Genomic DNA, 20339 nt, shown 5'->3' with positions numbered 1-20339 from the left:
GGTAAGTTATGAATGTAAAGATCACCACTTCCACAAAAGCGTACAGCACAATCCAAAATTCAATTTTGCTTTAATAGCAATAGTATTCACTCACATTTTTAAGAAGCAAGGTAGCCTAGTAGTTATATAGGTGGAACCATGTTGCCAGACTGCCTGGGTTTAAATTCTAGCTCTGCTAATGAACAAGTTATAAACCTGTGCTTCAGTTTCATTATCTCCAAAATGGATAGAATAATAGTAATAATAAAATATTATCAGCTTATAGGGATTTCATGAGAATTAAAGGAGCTAATACAGGGAAAGCATTTAGAAGAGCATCAATAAACATGATTACTGTTATTCTCCAACATTACCAAGTAGGAAGACCATATACTTCCAGGTTTTAAATTCTTGCAGGACAGATAGTATTTGTAAATTTACACCATGAGTTCACATACTTACTTCCTTATTTTTTAGGGTATCAATCTTTCTTTTTTGAGGCAGTGCAGAATACACCTCTCTAACCTAATCTTTTTAGACAGCAAATATTAATGTCTGTAGAGCCTAATGTCTTACTCTATGTGGGTGAAAGAACTGAGTAAAACAATTGCGACACCTAAACTTAAATATCAAGAATGAAAATCTCTATGTATATGAAATAAAATATAGGTTATAAATAAATGAAATACCTCACTGTAAATAATTCTTATGTGGCATTTTCCATTCAAGTATGCTAATTGAAAAAGTCCTAATAACTATTAAGAAATGGCAGCAAGTGTCCCCTGAGTGTGTTTTACTTAAAGCGTCATTCACATAGCAAGAATCTTGAAAGTAGAGAGTTATTTTAGAATCTTTTCTAGTACTGTCTTGAGGGAAAAACAAATCTTTGAATGTTCCATTTTGGGTACTTTCTACATTTATAAAATGCATCAAAGTTAAAGAATGAGATTAGTTATAAGAGAATTAGTTCTGATACACTAATTTTTTTAAAATTTTATGACATATTTTGATAAGTGCAGGAAATGGTTGGAAATGTCTTCTGATTTCATGGAAAGAATATAGTTCTCTCCTAAGCTACCTCTATCCTTTTAAAGATCAGAGTTTAAAATGTTCATTTGAAAGTTCCATTTACATAGTGAGAAACATGCTCTTTCCACAGGTTGACAGTGAAAGCTTTGTTGAAATTTTTCAAGAAATTGGTTAAGCTGGGTTTGGCTTTATTGTACCTTCGGGATAACATGGACATTAGGGCTCTGAAATACCAGTGACTAACGTCCACTGTTATTCATTACAGGGTGACAGCGGTGGGCCTCTTGTTTGTGAGCGGCCTGGAGGACAGTGGACATTATTTGGTTTAACTTCATGGGGCTCTGTCTGCTTTTCCAAAGTCCTGGGGCCTGGAGTTTATAGCAATGTGTCATATTTCGCCGAATGGATTGAAAGACAAATATACATCCACACTTTTCTCCTAAACTAATTCCAAAGATGATCAGAGACTTTTGCCAGCGACACTCAAAGAAAATGGCCTTCTTGACTGTGGAGAGCTCCTGCAGAGAGCTGCACAGAAGCACTTTTCATGGACAGGGATGCTCAAAGTGCACTGCAAATTTTCATGTTTGTTTGGTCTAATTTTATTCAGCTTTTTTTTCAACTTTATTTTTCTCTTCTTTCAAATTCAATGAAAGTCTTTTTAAAAACAAAGCAAAGCAGATTTTTTCTTTCGTTAGGCCTAACCTTGACTGTAGCACGAAATTATCAATTCTGGAGAGAGAATAATGCAGGCATTAGGGTAACAGGTTATAGAAAATTCCCTTTATCCAATCACAAGAAGGACATTGAGATCCAGGCTGACTAATCTTTGCCAGCTTTTGTTTCTCAAGCACAATAGCATAGTGGCAAATTTCAATATTAACATTGGAGACTTGCTTTTGATTTATTAAAAGCCAAGATAATTTACATGCTTAAATTATTTACTATGACTCTTCTAAAGTTTGCATAATTCCGAGAACTTATGAAAGACAGTCAGAGGTAAAAGACAAGTAGCCTCCATTTAGGTGCCGGAAATAGCAAGACATATCGAATGCAAAGCTCTTTAGACATCAACATTAGCACTTGACATTATAGGACTGCCCATTCTGAATTTCAATCAAGGATGTAATTTTATAGAAAAGTCTCCAAAGCACTTAGCTGGGGTTTGTTAAGTGTATATCAGTTGACTGAGATTTCAACAAGCAGGGAAACATTTACGGGAAATATTTTGTTCTGCCAATGTGACAATGAAGTTGAGATTAAACTTCGCCAAAGGAGAACTTGCTTTAGACTGGAGAGATGCAATTTTTTAAAAAGAACATTAAATTACACCTGATTCCCAATTCAATATTTTCCAGTTTTCCTGTGTTTGTCTATACCAATAAAGTCACAGAAATATGTCTCAAAGCACAGTAAAATTTTGCATGGAGTAAAACATTTTGTAGTTTTCTGTGGAAGATATTTAATATCTGATGTTGCCATTTCTTCTCATCGATAATTAAAACAAAACTTTAAAGATGCTTTTAAGCACTAGGCCACTTTACGCACATCAATTTCTGAAGTAATTAGTGGTTAAAGTATTTTTCCCCACTAAAAAGCTTCAAAACACAAATCTTCACAAGTACCTTAGTCAGGCATCCATTTTGCAACATCCAAATGCCTTTTGAACAAATAGGATTCTCTATTAACCTCTACCAGCAACCTAGACTGCCTCAGCATTCCACAAAGAGACTACCTGCAATTTTATACATGTATTTTTGTACTCTTTTCTATGCGTACACATATTTGAAATTCAAAAAGTTGTCTTGACACTTTCCATGTTATTCATCTCCTGTTCTGTAGTTTGTATAAACCTACTGAGAATGTGAAATCCAGCAAGTGAATTATGGTCACCATTGTATGAATGTTTAAGAACGTATGTCAGTTTTGTCATAGTTGTGGGTACATACTTACTGTAACAACTTTTAGCCTTGCTCAACTTATATTCAGTAAAATGTACATATTGCACTTATTTTAAATAACCCTCAATACAAATAAAATGGTATAATCTTTTTTTTTTATGGATATGCAACATGGATAGCAAGTCCCAGAAAACTGTGTCTCCTACTATAACAGTTGGCACCAGACTTCCCACCAATCAAAATTACCTGTCTTATATCTCACTCTCACAGGAACAGGCTCTTTTATTTTAGAGGACAGATGGCTCTATGATTATTCTGAAATGAGAAGATGCTAATAGTCTCAAATCACCTATTGAATGTCCAAGGAAAACTTTAGCCCTGGTAAGAATGCATGGATCTTTAATGTCTAGAGTACATTTTGGGAACCTGATCCAATTTTTTCATAAATCTTTTGGGGTAAAATTATATCCCAAAATGTATATTATTAATCAATTTTTCTTGGCTACTTGGAGTAATGATATAATGCTCGGTCCCCCAAAATTCAGTGAAATATGCTGAATATCAAAATGCAATAGATCACATCAGCTTGGGTAACTGTGTAAAAGAGTTATTCACTTGTAAATGAGACCCTTAAAGGCTCAATACAGATTCCAAATCTCTTTTGCCTGAGGGCCAGATGTGTTTCAGAATCTCAAATTTTTCAAAATTATAAAAACAAAATACAATTTAGCACTCAGTAATAAAATACATTAATATTTTTGTAGCAAAATATATGCACAGTTACACTAAATAAGTAGACTTACATCTGTTTAGGACATTGAATTTGTGCCTAATTTATGAAAAAATTTTCAGTTTCAGAGCTCTTGCAATTTTGGAAATTGTGGATAAGCGATTGTGGATCCATACATGAACCCTCAAGACTTTCCTGTGCTCACATGTACAGATACTTCACATCTTGGAAGTTGACCTCTTTTTTTAGTCTTTTTGGCTCATTCTTTTTATCCTTAGATTCTAATCTTTTATTTACAAGTGAATATATCTCTAAATTTTTATTTATCAGAAAATGATGATCTCAGGGAATGAATGCCAGCTGCTATGAGGATAACAGATGATAAGACATCACTGATTTTTCCATATAAGAAAAGGCCAAAACAATATTCTGGTAAAAGGTGGGCTTTGGGATTCTCCTTCTAAGTTCTGGTACCAATTACTGTTGGATTCGGTGAGTATCTACTGGAGTGATGACAATTTTTGGTACACGTTATTTATTAAACAGTTTATTTAAAAAAATCATAAGAAAACAGAAAGCAACCTCCATTAGCCATGTGGGATTTTTGAAAGTTCTAGAAATGTCTATATAAAAGACTATTTGCAATAATATCAGAAGGCTACAAAAAGTGTCAGACCAGGACAGTAGGCAGCAGGTAGAAGAATACGCCCTGAGAAGAATCGTTTAATAGTCATTAAGAAGATCTTGATATACACATGAAACACTAGCATGGAGATTTCATGAAGGAAATTCTGGGTGATTGGTGGGTGACAATTTTCAGATGAACAGATATAGAATTTTAAAAAAGAACCCAACAAGAATACATGATCTTATAATAACACCTGGTCTTACTTCCTTACTTGGTATAAAGTAGTTTCTTTGTTCCAACTAAAGCCAGCATACATGATTTGCAACAGCAGTTAAACTGCTATAGACATTCCTGTCCTAAAATGTATTAAAAAACAAATTTTTTTAAGAACCTCCTGAGAACCACCTGTATTAGTCTCAATTTATAATATCTCATTTTTAGAGGTTACAACTCCAGAAAAGTTGTAGAGTATTGTAAAGACTGTGAACCCTCAGATGGTCTCTTGAAGATTGTTTTGAAATTGATTGTCTCATTTTTCATTGTCAGTTTTAGAATACAGGAAATTGCCAAATGGGCTATAGGCTCAGCTGATTCTGTCTGCCTCACCAGTGGCCTCTGTTTCCCAAATGACAACATCTGCACAGAGGCAGCCCTCATAAAAGGTCTCCTGTTGACTAGAAGCTGAGAGAGGAACATGTTCCTATGGAACCCTGGCACCCTCCTGCCCCATCGCAATGGAGGCTCCACCTCAGGAGAACACTGAAATGAGCAGAGAGTTATGCCTAACATCTTCAGTTAGAAGACCAAAAGCATCTTCCCATAGGAAATAAAAATCTACTAATAATCACTATATTTTAAATAGTACAATTATTACCCTATTTTAGGTACACTGTTGTTTAAAAGGCTCTTAGGAATTTTTTCTCTGGAAATTAACCATTTATAACATTTTTTCTTGTGGAATTCTCCTGAGTTCTAACTAATCAGTCTAAAAACTACTTTTTTTTCTTAGTTAAAAAAACATTCAGATTGAAGTCTGCTCATTTAAAGCATTTCCCTGGAATTTGAGATCTCCCAGTAAAATAAATACATCTCGAATCCCCTTGAAAATGTTCGTATTTCTAAGACAATTAAAATGCTTTTACAAAATCCAAAAAGTTTCATAAAAGCATTTGATTCTGAATTAAATATTTCACTTCCCCAAACTCTGTCCAGGTCAAACTCTGTCTTCTTTTGCAAATGTATCTACAAACATACAATAAAGGTCATCACATCGGCTTTTCCAAGCCAAGTAAAATGTTCAAAAGTCCCTTAAGGAAATATCCCAGTCATTCTTGCTTGGTAGAGATGCCTCTTCAAAGTCCCTCTTCCAAACTTGAAGAAATACTTGTAACTCCAAGGAGGATATCCTACTTTTTTAACCCTTTGCAGGTCCAGCTATCCCTGAGGGCTTCATGTCAGAGTAGTCTGAGTCTAAAGCAGTTTCATGTACAGATAAGTTTTCTTGCTCAACAGCACAAGAAGTTGCTGACATCATTGCAAAGACATCAGAAGAGCCAGACGTGGGTCTTCTCTCTGACTTGGTAGCTGAGTGGTCAACATACTTAAATGTCACTTGACCCATCTTTCCAGTCCCTCTCCACTTCTTGAGAGCTTCAATCCTTTCCTCTGGAGTTAGTCTGTCGAAGTGCTTAGCCCTCAGAATTGGAGATGGAAACAGGGATCCCTGAAGCACTCGGTATATAAACCTAGGTTACAAAAAGCATCAGAATTACATTGACCTCAAATGCATCATGGGACACAAACAATACTCACCGATTAGAAAAAGTAAAAGGGTCTGGTGGCCACTTGCCTCCTTGAGGTAAAGAGAGAGAATAAGTGAACTACAAAATGGAGATAACAATATTAAATAAATATCTATAAAGCGCTTAGAAAATAGTGAGTGCTCTGTAAGTGCTTGTTAAATAAATAAAAATTAAATAAAATCTGTAAAAGTAGAGATACCAATAGTGCTACCTCATAGGCTTAATGTAGGGTTAAATGAGATAATACATAGAAAGCAGGCAGAGTGTTGGTACACAGTAAGTGTTCAAAAAAATGCTAGCTATTAGTTTCCTATGGCTTCTGTAACAAATTATCACAAACTTGTCCCTTTCAATCCAAGCTGGCAGTGTTTATGCTGCTATAAGATTCTCAAACACCTTGTGGGTCTCCAGTGTATGTCACGGGGATTTACGAGATTAGATAAGAGGGTCCTCCACAGATCTTTCCTGTATAATCCCATCTCCTTTCCTGGTAGCTGCTGAGAGAGTTGAGGGGCCCACGAATCACACATCTAATCTCTTCAGCACTAGCAAAATGTTGTCCAGCCTCACTTTTGGCCTTCTCTCTAGAGCATACACCCAACAGTCAATCTCCTAATTTTTGCAACTTTTGAAATCTAGATAGGCAGAGAATTTCCTAAATCTAGTTCCTTTGGGCTTAATAGTTCTTTCAGTCTCTTTTTCTCTCACATTTTATTATAAGCAGCAAGAAGACCAGATCTTCAACACTTTGCTTGGAAATCTTCTCAGCTAAATATCCAAGTTCATCGTGTACAAATTCTGCTTTCCACCTAACAGCTGAACACAATTCAGCTAAGTCTTCTGCCACTATATTGACAAGATCCTCTTTCCTCAAATTTCCAATAACATGTTCCTAATTTCCTTCCGAGTCCTCACCAGCAATGCCTTTAACATTCTTATCTCTAACAATATTCTGTTTATAATGATATATGTATTTTCTAAAATGATATGGCTTTTTCTACCCTTGCTTCTCACTTTCTTCTGAATCTTCACCAGCAGGAACTTTAATGTCCATATTTTTACCTACATCTGTTTAAGGAAGCCTAGTATTTTTCTATTATTTGCCTCAAAATCCTTCCAGCTTCTGTCTATTATCCAATTTCAAAGCCACTTCCACATTTTTAGGTATTTGTTACAGCAGGACCCACCTTCCTGGTATCAAAGTATATTTGTTTCTATGGCTGCTGTAACAAATTACCACAAACTTGGTGGCTTAGAACAACAAAAATTTATTCTGTCACAGTTCTATCAGTTTCACTCAGCCAAGACCAAGGTGTTGGAGAGGCCATGCCTCTCCAAGGGGGAGAATCCATTCCTTGCCTCTTCCAGCTTCCAGTAGCTGCCAGCATTCCTTGGCTCGTGGCCACAGAATCTCTGCTGCCATGGTCAAATTGCTTTCTCCTCTTCTGTCTGTGTCAAATCTCCCTCTCCCTCCCTCTTATAAGGATAATTGTGATTGCATTTAAGGTCCACCCAGATAATCCAGGATAATCTCCCCAACTCAAGATCCTTAATTTAATCACATCTGCAAAGTCCTTCTTTACCACATAAAGTAACATTCACAGGTTTCAGGGATCAGGACATGGATATCTTCTAGGGGGTCATTTTTCAGCCCACCAAAACAATATTAGATACAATTGTACTGTTAATGCTCTTGAAGGAATTTTTTTTTTTTTTTATGTTTTAATGGTTTCTAACATTGTGAAATTTTGGGTTGTACATTTTTGTTTGTCCATCACCATATATATGACTCCTTTCACCCCTTGTGCCCACCCCCCACCCCCCACCCCCACTGCCCCTGGTAACTACAGTCCAGTTTTCTCTGTCCATGTGTTGGTTTATATTCCACATATGAGTGAGATCATACAGTGTTTGTCTTTCTCTTTCTGGCTTATTTCACTTAACATAATACGCTCCAGGCCCATCCATGATGTTGAAAATGGGACGATTTTGTCTTTTTTTATGGCTGAGTAGTATTCCATTGTATATATATACTACATTTTCTTAATCCAATCATCTGTCGAGGGACACTTAGGTTGCTTCCACTCTTGAAGAAATTTTTTAAGGCTACAACCTTAAAGTAACTGTTTCACAAGTTCATCTTGTCTGTATTTAATCTGAAAACTGGTAATCAACAGTGAGCACTACAGAAGCATCTCGGTTTAACAGTGATATTGTTAAGTATGCAACTATAACCACCACAGAATGACTTGGGTGAGCTGAGTTTTTCTTATGCATTTCTAGAAGGGATGTCCATCACCAACAAAGGGTTTGTCCCCACTGTGCCTTATTATGGTATTTCAGATCGGGGTTGGCAAACTTCTTTTTAACAGGCCAGATAGTAATATTTCAGGCTTTGCAAACTAGGCAGTCTCTGTTGGAACTATTCAACTCTGCTGCTGTAGTGCAAAAGCAGCCATAGACAATACATAAATGAATGAGTATGGCTATGTTCCAATAAAACTTTACAAAAACAAGCAGGCTAGATTTGGACTGTGAGCCACAGTTTGTTAACTCTGTTAGAGAATAATATGAAATTACCATTTTGACTCTCATATCATGTTTAAAAAGGTAGAACAACTATTTGCTATAATGTTTTCAGCAAAACAGACAGATCTTATAAAACTATAAAGAGGAAGCGCTCTAACAGAGTTCAGAGAATCTACAGATTAAAAATCCATGCATACTTAGCCATTTCCATCCCATACAATATTAGAAATCAAGTTAAACTAAAATGGGAAGGATAATTTAAGTCAGATAAGGGAAGGAAGTTGTCAAGTTTTCAGCATTTACAGATTGTAGTGGAGACCGCTACTTGTCTCTCAGTACCCATTCTCTCCTTCTTCCTTTTAGAAATCCCCAGATTTTAGCCACTCAGAGTCTACATACCTAGGTTCTGGTTAATGGGATATGAGCTATGATGTGTGCAACTTCTGGGTCATGCCATTATCAAAAAAAAAAAAAAAAAGAGGAAAGCTGCTTGCCCTCCATTTTCTGTTTCTCCCTCCTGTGAGAAGGATATGCTGTGGATATGCTGATGATGAGTCATCTTCAATCATGCAGATGAGGGCAACGCCCTTGGGAGATGGCAGAACAAAAAGAGGGAGGGAAAGATCTAGGTCCTTGGATAACTTTGTGAGGCAAAGCTGCCCTATCCTTGTGGACTGTCAACCAGATTAGAATTTTCCATGAGAGAGAAATAAGTCTTCAGTTTGCTTAAGCCAAGCAAATTAAGACCAAGTTTTTAATGAGGACACAGACCAATTTTTTAATGAGGACACAAACTGACTTCTCCACTACTAAACAGCGTGGTCTGCCATCCATTCTTAGTGGCTGCTTGAAGAATTCTAAGCCTATGATTTCACTTACTCTCTTGATGATAAAACAAATACCATACCTGGGCAGAAGAGCAACATAGGTTGTGAGGACACAAACTAAGTAGAATACTGGATCCAGTATGTGCTCCTGCATAATCCAGTAGGGGTTGGATGGTGGATTGCAAGTTACACACATGGCTCCAAAAGCCAAGGCAAAGAAGAAATAAGACAAGATGCTACCAATGATGACCAGCACGTGGATCCAGGTCTGCAAGACAAGAAGAGCAGGGAATATGAACACTCTTTCTCTCTGATAGGGTTTTCCAGCCTGGCAAAAGCACTCTGTTGAAGAGACAACATGTCTAAGCAGTGGATGAATGGTATAACAAACCTTAGTGAACAAAACACAAAATACTGATGAGATCAGACAAGAGCATCTTTTGTGACTAGCTCATATCACTGTTTAAATTCTGTAAAACTAAGTCAAATGCCAAAAGGTAATTCTGATGACTAGTTTATTTTGTGTGGTCCATGTACCATGAGGTGTTTGGATTCCCTCCTTAATTTTTTTTCATATAGTCACTCATTGGTCTGTTTCTTCATTAAGGCAATACCTTAACCCAGTGATCCTGAAACTTTATCCATCCACATAGGTGGTGGACATTGCTGTTGCTCACCAATATTCTCATTCTCTTCCCCTAATACAGAGGATTTCACTTTAGTATCCTCTTGAAATTAAGCATGGCCACATTGCTTTAACCAATGAAATGTAAATGGAAGGGATATGCAGAACTTGCAGGTTAGCAGCATGGAAGACCTGGTGTTCAATTTTCCATGCTGTGTCCTTTCCTTCCATGCTGACCAAGAAGTTCCCCTTGGGGACAATTCCAGATGGCACAGCTACAAAACACAGCCTGGGTTGCTGAGCCACCCCTCAGAGGACAACTCTCTAAAGCTGTCTGGAACCTTAGCTAACTTTATATGAGCAAGAAATAAATCTCTGTGCAACACACCATAACCTAGTCACCTTCACATCCATAATAGCTTGCAATATTATTTTTCTTAATATTTTTCTTTAAACTGACTCACAATTTAATTAACTTTATTTTGGGGAAAAAAAAAACAGATTACTACCTTAAATGTAACTTCAGCATTACCCATCATAGTAGTGCTGAGTCTGGGATCTAATCTGTCTTTGTTACAAAGAGAAATCAGCACGAGTTATTGTGATAAAACATCCCCAGACAGACCTCCTCTTTGACATAATCCTGAGTATGAAAAGAGAATCACCTTCACGTTGTGTAGCATCCAGTGTTCTTTAGTGCAGCGTACGGTGCCACCTAAAGTCACAGTGTATATACCATGGTGGAACCTGTTATGCTTTGTGGGGAAGTGCTGCCTTTATTAGTCTTTTTTACTTTCTAGAGCTATACTTTTCAAACAAGATCCAATTTTCTCCTTTTTCCTCTTAAACTTGCGAAGTATTTCCCCATGATAGGTATCTTCACAAAAGTCACAAAGACTGCTCATTTTTTGTAAAACGTACAAACTACTCAGAAAATGTTAGTTAAATCCTTAAGATCATCATGCCTCTAAAACAATGATTTCTTGATTTTTTTCTTTCTTTCTCCAATGTCCTTCCTTTCCATTGAGCCCTATTGCCCCAAGTTTTTTCTCTTAAGATGTGCTTTTGGCAAGCGAGATAGCGACTTGATGGAGTTGACACATTTAAGTGAATTGATACAAGGAAGTTCAAGTCAACTGGACACTGGGCAAAAAACAACAGGGAGGTGGGAGGTGGCAATGAGATGGTGAGCAAGAGCGTGAAGGGAAACTGATTCACATTCTCAGAATGGCTGACTCTTATCGCCAAGGGACCTTCAGAGGCTGTGAGCTCTAGCAGGAGAAACAGTTCTTTAATGATGCGTCCTTTATCCAGTCACTGTTTTTCCTGGCACTTAGCTCTCACTCCCCTTTTTCTCCATGAGGACACTCAGCATTATGCACAGTCTTGGCAAAATATTCCTCCTCTAGCCAAAACCTATGACGAGCTTAGAAAACAGAATTCTGTCACCAGGGACTAAGCTTGGAGCACAATGAGGCAAGAAAAGAAAATGATGGGAGCCAACTGAAAGCAGAGCACCATCCTGACAGGCCTGTCCGTTAGTATCTGTTCCCTGAATCTCTGGGGCCACACTCTGCTTCCTCGAGATGTCTTTGTTTTGTTTTGTTTTACTATGGTTCTTTAATATGTTTTTAATGATTTTTCTATTTGCTCAGGTTAGCCAGAACAGATTGCTGTTGCTTATAACCAGTGAACTCAGCCTGGCACACTTTATGCATTAGGTCCTTTAGAACACTAACAAATGTCAGAACTCATGACACTTCCTTAGGCAGTAACTAAAAGTACCTAGTACTAGCCTTAGTAACCAAAAGTACCTCCACAACTGCTTAAAATGAAATTAAATAGATATTAAAACAACTCCAAATATTTTAGTTCTAGAATTCCCTTTACTTTACCCATCTGGTATTTGCAGATATTAACTTTTTACTATACCTTAGGCTTATAAAGATTGGTTATAGCAGGTTATAAGCAAAGTGAGTGATGTCAAAATATTCAGCCCTACTTTAGAAATTATTATAAATAATTTTATAATATAACCTCATATAATATATTGTAAACTATAATCTCATTCAGCTATTTCCTGTTTGAAAGGCATTCACTTTCAGGATGGTAAATATACCCCAAACACTGATTAGTCATTTAATCATTCATTTATCCATTCAAATATTTTTTGAGCACATACTGTGTGCTAGTCTTGTCCTAGATACTGGTATACAGTGGGAAACAAAGTATACATGAACCTTGCCCTCAAAGAGGTTATAGCCTAATGAGAAAGATAAACATGAATCAGAGAATCACAAAATTAAATGAACATTATAAAATTATTACTAGAGCTATGAATAAAAACAAGAATATGGTATGAGAAAATGGATGGTTAGGGAGCAGCTCTTAGGGGAAGCAGCATTTTTGTGGAGACCTAAAATAACATTTGAGCTTGGTGAAGTGCAGGGATCCAACAGGGAATAGGAATAGTCTCATCCACAGATGTGGTAAATGCTAGGGCCCTGCAGTGGTAATGAGCTCAATGTATGTGAGAAACTGAAAGAGGGACAGTGTGGTTCCCACCCATGAAGAAGTGGAATGAGGTTGGAGAGAGAAGTAGAGGCATCGTCCCATGAGGCATTTAGGTCGTCTTAGGGCTTTTAGATATTATTCCAAGTACAATGGGAAACCACTGAAGGGTTTCACCCAAGGGAGAGCAAACAGATATGATTTGTGTTTCAAAAGGATGAATCTGGTTGTTATATGGAGAAAGGTTGGAGGAGCCAAGAGGAGAGGTGGGAAGACTCAAGAGGCTGTAGCAATAGTCCAGGAAGAGAGGATAGTGGCTTCGACCACACCAGAGACAATGACAATGGAAATGAGTGAGCAGCATTAAATAATCACAGAGGTGGTTTATTCTCCAGATATGGGTGGGATGCTCTGTGTCTGCGAAGAAGGGAGGATGACAATAAAGCTCTCATATGAACCCTACACATTAGCTTTGATGTAGAGAGATACATTGCAATCATTTAGATGAAAAGAAAACTTTATCAAGTCAGCAACTAAGTTAAAAAAACACATGGATTTAAGTGAAAGGTAGATATTCTGGAGAGAGAAAAAGATATTTTTTTGTATTCTAAGAAAGGCATAAAATCATCACTTACTAAAGTCAGTGTACTAAGATTATGGCATAACATCTCTTTTTATTTTAGTTAAAAGGCATCAGCTTGGTCTTGAAGAATGCTGGCCATAGACAGGTAATTGTTTCTCCAGCCTGACTCACACCTCCATGAACCATCCACCATGGATACCACCAAGGTGACCAGGCAGGTGTTTTCCACTTTCCCTGGCTGCAAATCAACCTCAAAATAATGGCATTCAATGATCAGTAGCCATGAATCACCCTTCTTACATGGTGTCATTACGTTTCTCATTACCACTTGTCTTCTAGGCATGAAGGGCTTAGCAGGGTTACTGCTAATAGAAGACATTTCCCCAAGCAAAGTTTCAGGCTACTTCAGAGGCAGGAAAACCACTCACCAGACTCTTGCTTTCAATTATCAGATGGAGGAGAATGATGAACAGAGCAGCCGTGTTCAGGGGGTTTCCAAATGTAAAGATGTCAATGTCTGAGCCCTTGTAGGTCTACAAAGAGAGGATAACGGTAGGTGATTTTAGAGAGTTGAGCACACTCACTTTATTCTACGGCTCAAATGAGGATTGAGTTCCTTCTACAATGGTCATAATAACTGGTCATTTAGGATAAACTTGAACGTTTTCAGAAGAGAGAGACTGACTTTCTTCCAGACAGGCATCTAATCTTGGAACTTATCAGTTGAAATTCCTCTTTATTCTGAATCATAATTTATCTTCCTGGAACCTTTTACTCATACTTCCGGCTCATTAAGTCATAGAGAAATATCAAATATGTTCCTGTTAATGGAGCTGCAAACCTTTGAAGAAGCTTTAACGCTATCCCGAGTTTATATCTCTAAGTAAATATGCCCTCCTATCCTATGTATATGTCTTCAAGTTCCTCAAATGACACAATTTTCTGATCTTTCACGATTCTAGCCATTCTCTTCTGAATACACTTCAGATAGTCTTATGTATATTCCTCTTGAAATGCAGTCTATCCATAATATCATAGCTGGGCTAATTCAAGGCATTTTATCTGAATAAAGAAGAAAAATTCTTAACTTGGAGATTTTCATCTCTTTCATTTTTTTTTTTTGCTGAGGAAGACTTGCCCTGAGCTAACATCTGTTGCCAATCCTCCTCTTTTTGCTTGAGGAAGATTCACCCTGAGCTAACATCTGTGCCAATCTCCCTCTTTTTTGTATGTGGGTTACTGCCACAGCATGGCCACTGACAAGTAGTGTAGGTCTGCACCTGGGAACTGAAGCTGGGCCGCCAAAGTGGAGTGCACCAAACTTAACCAGTAGGTCACAGAGCTGGTCCTATCTTTTTTAATTTTAATACTATACTTTTATTAATATTATCTGAGATAAAACTAGTGTTTTCTTCCAGGGAGGGTTGTGTGCGGATGGGCAACTATATTATGCTTGTTTGTGCTTGGTGTTGGCCTAAATTTTTAAATTAATTTTTAGATAATCTTTGCCCAGTCACATGTCCTTTTTTTTTTTTTTTTTTTTACCTGTAAAACAGGTTTGTTAGTTTTGGGGAGACTCCTTATAAGAGCTTAAATTTAGTAGTCTGAATGTCATCCTGGTAGAAGTAGCCCAGCACTCACTAATAACAATCTTCATATTCTGACTTTGCCTTTCTGATTTTGACTCATCTAATTATATGGCCAGGCTTTCAATTTTATTCATGTCATTGATGAAAATTATAAAGCAGTACAAGGCTAAAAAGAGACTCAAGAAGAGTCAACTAGATACTTCTTTCCAAATTTAATCCATTCCCTAACATATTTGGAAGGGGGGGTTATAATAATTTAGGCAGTTAATTAATCAACTTGATTATATGAGAAATCTACTCTAATATACACATTCTATATGCTGATACAAGCAACAAAGTACAAGGAAGCATCACTGATTCATTAATAACAAATACTTTGAGTGAACAAGGACTCACGCAGTAAGGCACAAAGAAGCAGACCAGACTTTGATAAAAGGCATCCAACACGGTGATCCAGAAGGTGAGGGGTAAGTATGCCTGAAAATGAAACAGGGAGTAAGACTTATAAGGGTCAAAGAAATGTCAAGGAACAACACAAGCCAGGACTTAGTTTGCTTCTCTGAGAGAAAACTCTATTCCTTCACTCTCACTTACAAAACAGGTGAGATTTGTAAATCGTGGTGGAAGAACAAGGGGTGAAAGTTGAATGAGATGCTGTCACAGGTGAAAAAAAATCCCTGAAGGAACTCGCCTTCAACTCATGGTGCTTTAATCACTGGATCAATCTTAAATCTGACATAGGGATAGTAGTACTAACTTGCCATTTCCTATTAATTAGAAAAGTACTGTTTCAAAAACTTCTCCAAATCCGCCCACTTCTGTCTCCATTGCTCCCTTCATTCCAGTTCACCATCAACTCTCTCTATGAATGACTGGACAGCCACCTAACTGGCCTCTTTGCTTCCTCTCCTACCTCTAATCCAGTCTTCCCACAGCAGCCAGATGGTCTTTAAAAAACTGTAAATCAGGTCATGCCATCTCCCAAATTAATTAAATTGACCTCCTCCAATGACTTCCCAGTGCATTTCCAATACAACCTAAGTTCCTTCCTAGGGCCTATAAGGTCCTGCATGGTCTGCCCACTGGACCCCCCGCTCTCCAGGGTCACCCCCTACCATTCTGACCCTCATTCACCATGCTCCTGCCACAGGGACCTTTGTTCTATTCCTCAAACATGCCAAATCCATTCTTTCCTCAGGGCTTTACTTGCACTATTCTCTCCGCCAGGAATTCTTTGCCCTGGACCTCCCACATGGCCAGTTCCTCATTACTTAAATCCTAGCTTCATATCACTTCCTCACAGAGGCACCCCCAGACCAGAATAAAAGTTATGCCCACCAGATCACTTACTACCATGGCATCTTTAGAAGTCTCTCATCATGATCAGAAATAATCTGATTTGTTTCTCTAATTTCTAGTTCTCTCAACAGAATGCAAGCCTCATAGAGTGGGACTTTGATTCTTCTATTCAGGTGGTTAAAACAGTGCCTGGTACATAGCAGGTACTCAACAAATATTTGTTGGATTAATAAACTATTCTTATATAACTTTTCATGTGCTAAACTGCTTCCTACCAAAAACTTGTAGAAAAAAAGAGAAAGATCAAGTAGAGACACTAGTCAAGTGATTGAAAACAGGTTTTCAAACAAGAGCCAACTCCGATTGAATGGTAATTTGTGTTCAGAAGGATTCTGAGGCTGCGTTCAGATCCAGCAGGAAAGACAGAGGGCTATAGTTTATTAGTGATGTTTGCCATGGACAAAAATAGTAACATATATGTCAGATCCCTGAGCTAGTCTTCTCTTTTCTGAACATGTTCTTAGTCTTATTTCCTTCTAAATGGAAAGAGAGACAGAAATTTCCCTGAAAACTGTCTCCTAAAGAACAAAGTTTTATAAATATACAAATTCTCCATATACATTCTTCCCATTCTTTGAAAGACTTCACTTGTAATTTCTACATCTATCCCTTTTTTATCTCTTTGTCCTCTGGAAAATCAAAGCAATAAAGAGTCCTTGTTTCCAGTCTACTTTTCCCTATATCTTCTTTTACTATTTCCTCATTGGAAATGATGGAATATTCTACCTGCCTTTCTTCATCCAAGTGTACATAAAAATCTAGGCAGAAGCACAATCAAATGGTGGAAGAGGATGTGACAGTCAAAGGGGCAACCAAAATGCCACTGGACAAGAAAGAACAATTTGGAGATAAGTTGAAATCTAACTTCATGCTTCTGGGGGAATAGAGGTTGCTCAGAAGATCTGGAGCAAAAAGGTAAAAAGTACAGTTTCTCCACAGTCATGTGAGTAAGGGGAAGTAGAGAAGGGTCAAGGACCAGAGAAATGAGAAGCTAAAGGTATTAACTCATGACGTCTCCTGGAAACTGAAAGGGAAAATTTGGACATGGAGTCAAAGCCAGAAAGTACTGTGTGGGTGATGAGAGATGGGTAATAGACGATTGCTTCTTGGAAGGGAAGCATCTGACTGCAGTCTTCCAGACCCATCTCCTTTCAAGGAGGGAGCTTCTATAACCCTGGAGAATATATATCATGACACTGAAAACAGGAAATGGCCCAAGCATAAAATAGAATTTGCTTGGAGGCCAAGTTCAAAGAAAGGACAACTCTTCTGGAAGGTAAAGTCAATGAAATCAATTACCCTTTATCAATAGCCACACATGCTGGGAATCCGCCTGCTATTACCATGTATTGTAAAATTGGCCAGCTCAATAGAACAATGTGTGCAGAGGACTGATAGCAGGGTTCAACAACAGGAAACAACGACCTCAACTCTTCCAAGGGTGAGGACCAATGACAATCTTCAGTCTGTACAAACAGGCTTTTAAAATACCAGCTATAAAAAACTTTGAAGGTCCCCCTTCACTCCTCTTTCCCCAATGGACTTGAAATTTAACTTAGGCCCGGGGTGCAGGACAACCCTCATTAATATCAACCATACATTCCTGCATCCTGGCCTTGAACTTTAAGTCAGATTGGACTCCTTTAGGAAAACCCCATGTAGTTCCTTGATCTGAATGGATTGGATGATATTAAAGGATTTTAAGGATTTCTTCTTCCTTGAAAGCTGAATGTGTGACATCCCCTCTGTGATGGCTGCTCCAGGTAGCCTAAGGACATTAAATTACTCTCCAGTCTGGAAAGGCAGCTCAAGTCAGAATAAAGTTAGACTGATGAAAATAAACATATCATTTTAAATCCAGGACTTACTCAAATTTATGGTTATTTGGGGGAGGGGCAGGTAAAAATAACAATATTGAGAGCTTAATAATGCTGGAACTTTTACACATATTATCTTACTGAAACCTCACACCATCTCCACAAAGTAAAGAAACGGAAGTACAAGCAAGTTAAATAACGTATCAAGGTCACACACCACAGAACCAGAATTTAAACTCAGGCTAACATAACCCATTATTTCCAATATGTGCTAATCCGGGTCAGTGACTTTAGAACAGTGAGTGAAGCCCAACATATAGATTTCTTATGGTGGGTCTCATTTTTGTCTGTCCAGTCCTTCTATAGGAAACCCTTCTTCCCAGTCTGTTCGTGTGGTTCAGCTCTGTCTTCAGGAATGATATATGTCCCAGGCCTGGTCAATGAGGAAATGATCTTCCTCACCATAGTGATAAACACAGGGAAAGGCATGAGACTCAAGCTAGGCCAATGAGTCATAACGGGGACATTTACAGTTGCTTTAAGAACAACAGCGTTCTGTCACCATTACTCTTGGATTTTGTAGCTATGTGAGCCAATAAATTTCCTTTTTTAATTAAGCCAATTTGAGCTGGTTTTCTGTCACTTGCAACTGAAAGAGTCCTGACTAAGAGAGCCCTCTTCTCAAGACTAGAATATCTGACTAGACTGACCCCTCAACTTTGCCCACTGATAGGTGTCCATAGGCTCCAGGTCCACCTCAGTTCCTGTGACCCTAACAACGTACTTGTGAGAGCGCTTTGGATTTCTTGCCATGAAATACCAAGTGGTGGGGGGGAGCCGAGGGTTAAAGATAGCACCAATGTTCTTCCTGCAGCATAGCATAATGGTATACAGCGTGGGCTCAGTTCAACTGTACCACCCACAAGCCCTGTGACACAGGCAGATCATGTACCTCCCTGTGCCCTACTTTCCTCATCCACGAAGTGTGGATAATGATAGCACCTACCTTGCAGGGTCATTTTGAGGATTAGATTTAGTATGTTACGTACTTAGAACAGTACCTGGCATACAGCAGGCATTACATAAATGTTCATAAGTGCTATATTAACATTGGTTATTATTAATTTTGTGAAAGATGAATTAGAAAGAAAAGAGTTTTGAGAGAGCTAGCCCAATTAATCAGCTACTACAATACTGTAGGCAGGAGACAATGAGGGTAGTGACAGAAGGGTGGAAAGGCGGTGATTGATATGAGCAATATATCAGAAGTAGCTTGATAGGACTAAGATCAACTAAGTGGAGGCAGGGCATGGTTTTAGGGAGAGGGGGCCATTAAGATCACTCCACTGCTTTGAATGGCAGTAGAACCTGAAGAACTTAACTTTAGCTTTGGAATCAGACTGAGAAGGGTTCACATTCTGGCTCTGCCATTTTTAGCTGTGAGATTTTTAGAAAAATTACTTAATCTCTTTGATTTTCAGATTTTTCACCTCAGAATGGGAAGAATACTATGTTCTCTCTCAGTGTTTTTGTGAGGATAAATGAGACAGGGAATGGTTAGTAGTTCGCACAATAGATGGCACAGTGGGGTTTGGTAAATGCTAGATATTATTACTTATAAGGTGTAAACACTGGATTTCTTTTTATAAGTACCTAAGGCTTTCATGGTTTTACCCGTGTTCATCTCAGAAACAAGTAACTTAATATCTGCCATGTTAGTAGAGATCTTTTGAAACAACCACACAATTCAAACAGTTTTAAATAGTTCTCACAATATTTGAGCTGTCTGCTTGGAAATTCTGTGGCTTTGACAATGGGGGTGTACTGGTCTAAGCACTCTTGCTTTAGCACCTACCTCTGATTTCTGACCACTCTTGTAAAGTTCAGGCAGTTGCATGAGGGTCTCTGCAGACACATCTTTCTCCAAAATACCATAAATAACAGGAGGGGCAGATGTGAAAAGGAGGTTGAAGAAGATCAAAACCCAATAGTCAGTCATGGATGTTCCTGAAAACCCACAAAAGAACTGGTACCAGAAAAGGAGGTTCACATAGGCCTAGGACACAAAGAGGAACATGGGCATCTTAGAAACAGCACTGCGTGCTATACGCTGCCATTTTGAGCCGTGTGAGCTCAGCCTCTAGCTCAGTGCAGTTTCCTCACTTACAGAATGGAAGGGCACAACTCACCTTGCAGTTTCTTTTTGGTAAACGTTTTATTAAATCAAAATGCACACATACACACACACCCCACTTACTATGTGGTGCTGGCACTCTTCTAAGAGCTTTACAAATAATTCATTTAATCTTTGTAACAACTTGGGAATTACTGTTGTTTCCATTTTACAGATGAGGAAACTGAGGCACAGAAAAGCTAAGGAACTTGCCCAAAGTTATCTGGCTAATAAGTGCCAGAGCCAGTATTCAAATT

At 38.1% G+C, this 20339-nt stretch overlaps 2 protein-coding genes across 3 annotated transcripts in view; one reads left to right on the top strand and one right to left on the bottom strand.

The window, feature by feature from the left end:
* The window catches only part of CORIN (corin, serine peptidase), a 220990-nt gene extending 219365 nt beyond the window's left edge, over positions 1-1625 (top strand). Inside the window, exon 22 of the mRNA XM_004419037.3 lies at positions 1274-1625. Coding sequence (XP_004419094.2) covers positions 1274-1456 — 183 coding nt within the window. The 3' untranslated portion in view covers positions 1457-1625. The remainder of the gene's footprint in view (positions 1-1273) is intronic.
* Positions 1626-3996: 2371 nt separating this feature from the next.
* ATP10D (ATPase phospholipid transporting 10D (putative)) overlaps positions 3997-20339 on the bottom strand; it is a 108739-nt gene continuing 92396 nt past the window's right edge. The window contains exons 19-23 of one of the 2 annotated variants that reach the window (XM_087434266.1): positions 19765-19965; positions 15130-15210; positions 13573-13677; positions 9506-9693; positions 3997-6012 (exon numbers count right to left, since the gene is read on the bottom strand). In XM_087434266.1, coding sequence (XP_087290392.1) covers positions 5682-6012; positions 9506-9693; positions 13573-13677; positions 15130-15210; positions 19765-19965 — 906 coding nt within the window. In that variant the 3' untranslated portion in view covers positions 3997-5681. The remainder of the gene's footprint in view (positions 6013-9505; positions 9694-13572; positions 13678-15129; positions 15211-19764; positions 19966-20339) is intronic. The other variant, XM_014787106.2, reaches the window with a different exon arrangement.

Source organism: Ceratotherium simum, chromosome 8, assembly GCF_057802395.1.
Source record: "Ceratotherium simum simum isolate JZ-2026a chromosome 8, ASM5780239v1, whole genome shotgun sequence".
Taxonomy (NCBI): Eukaryota; Metazoa; Chordata; class Mammalia; order Perissodactyla; family Rhinocerotidae; genus Ceratotherium; species Ceratotherium simum.
Note: the sequence above shows the minus strand (reverse complement) of the source record. Positions and strands in the feature narration are given on the sequence as shown.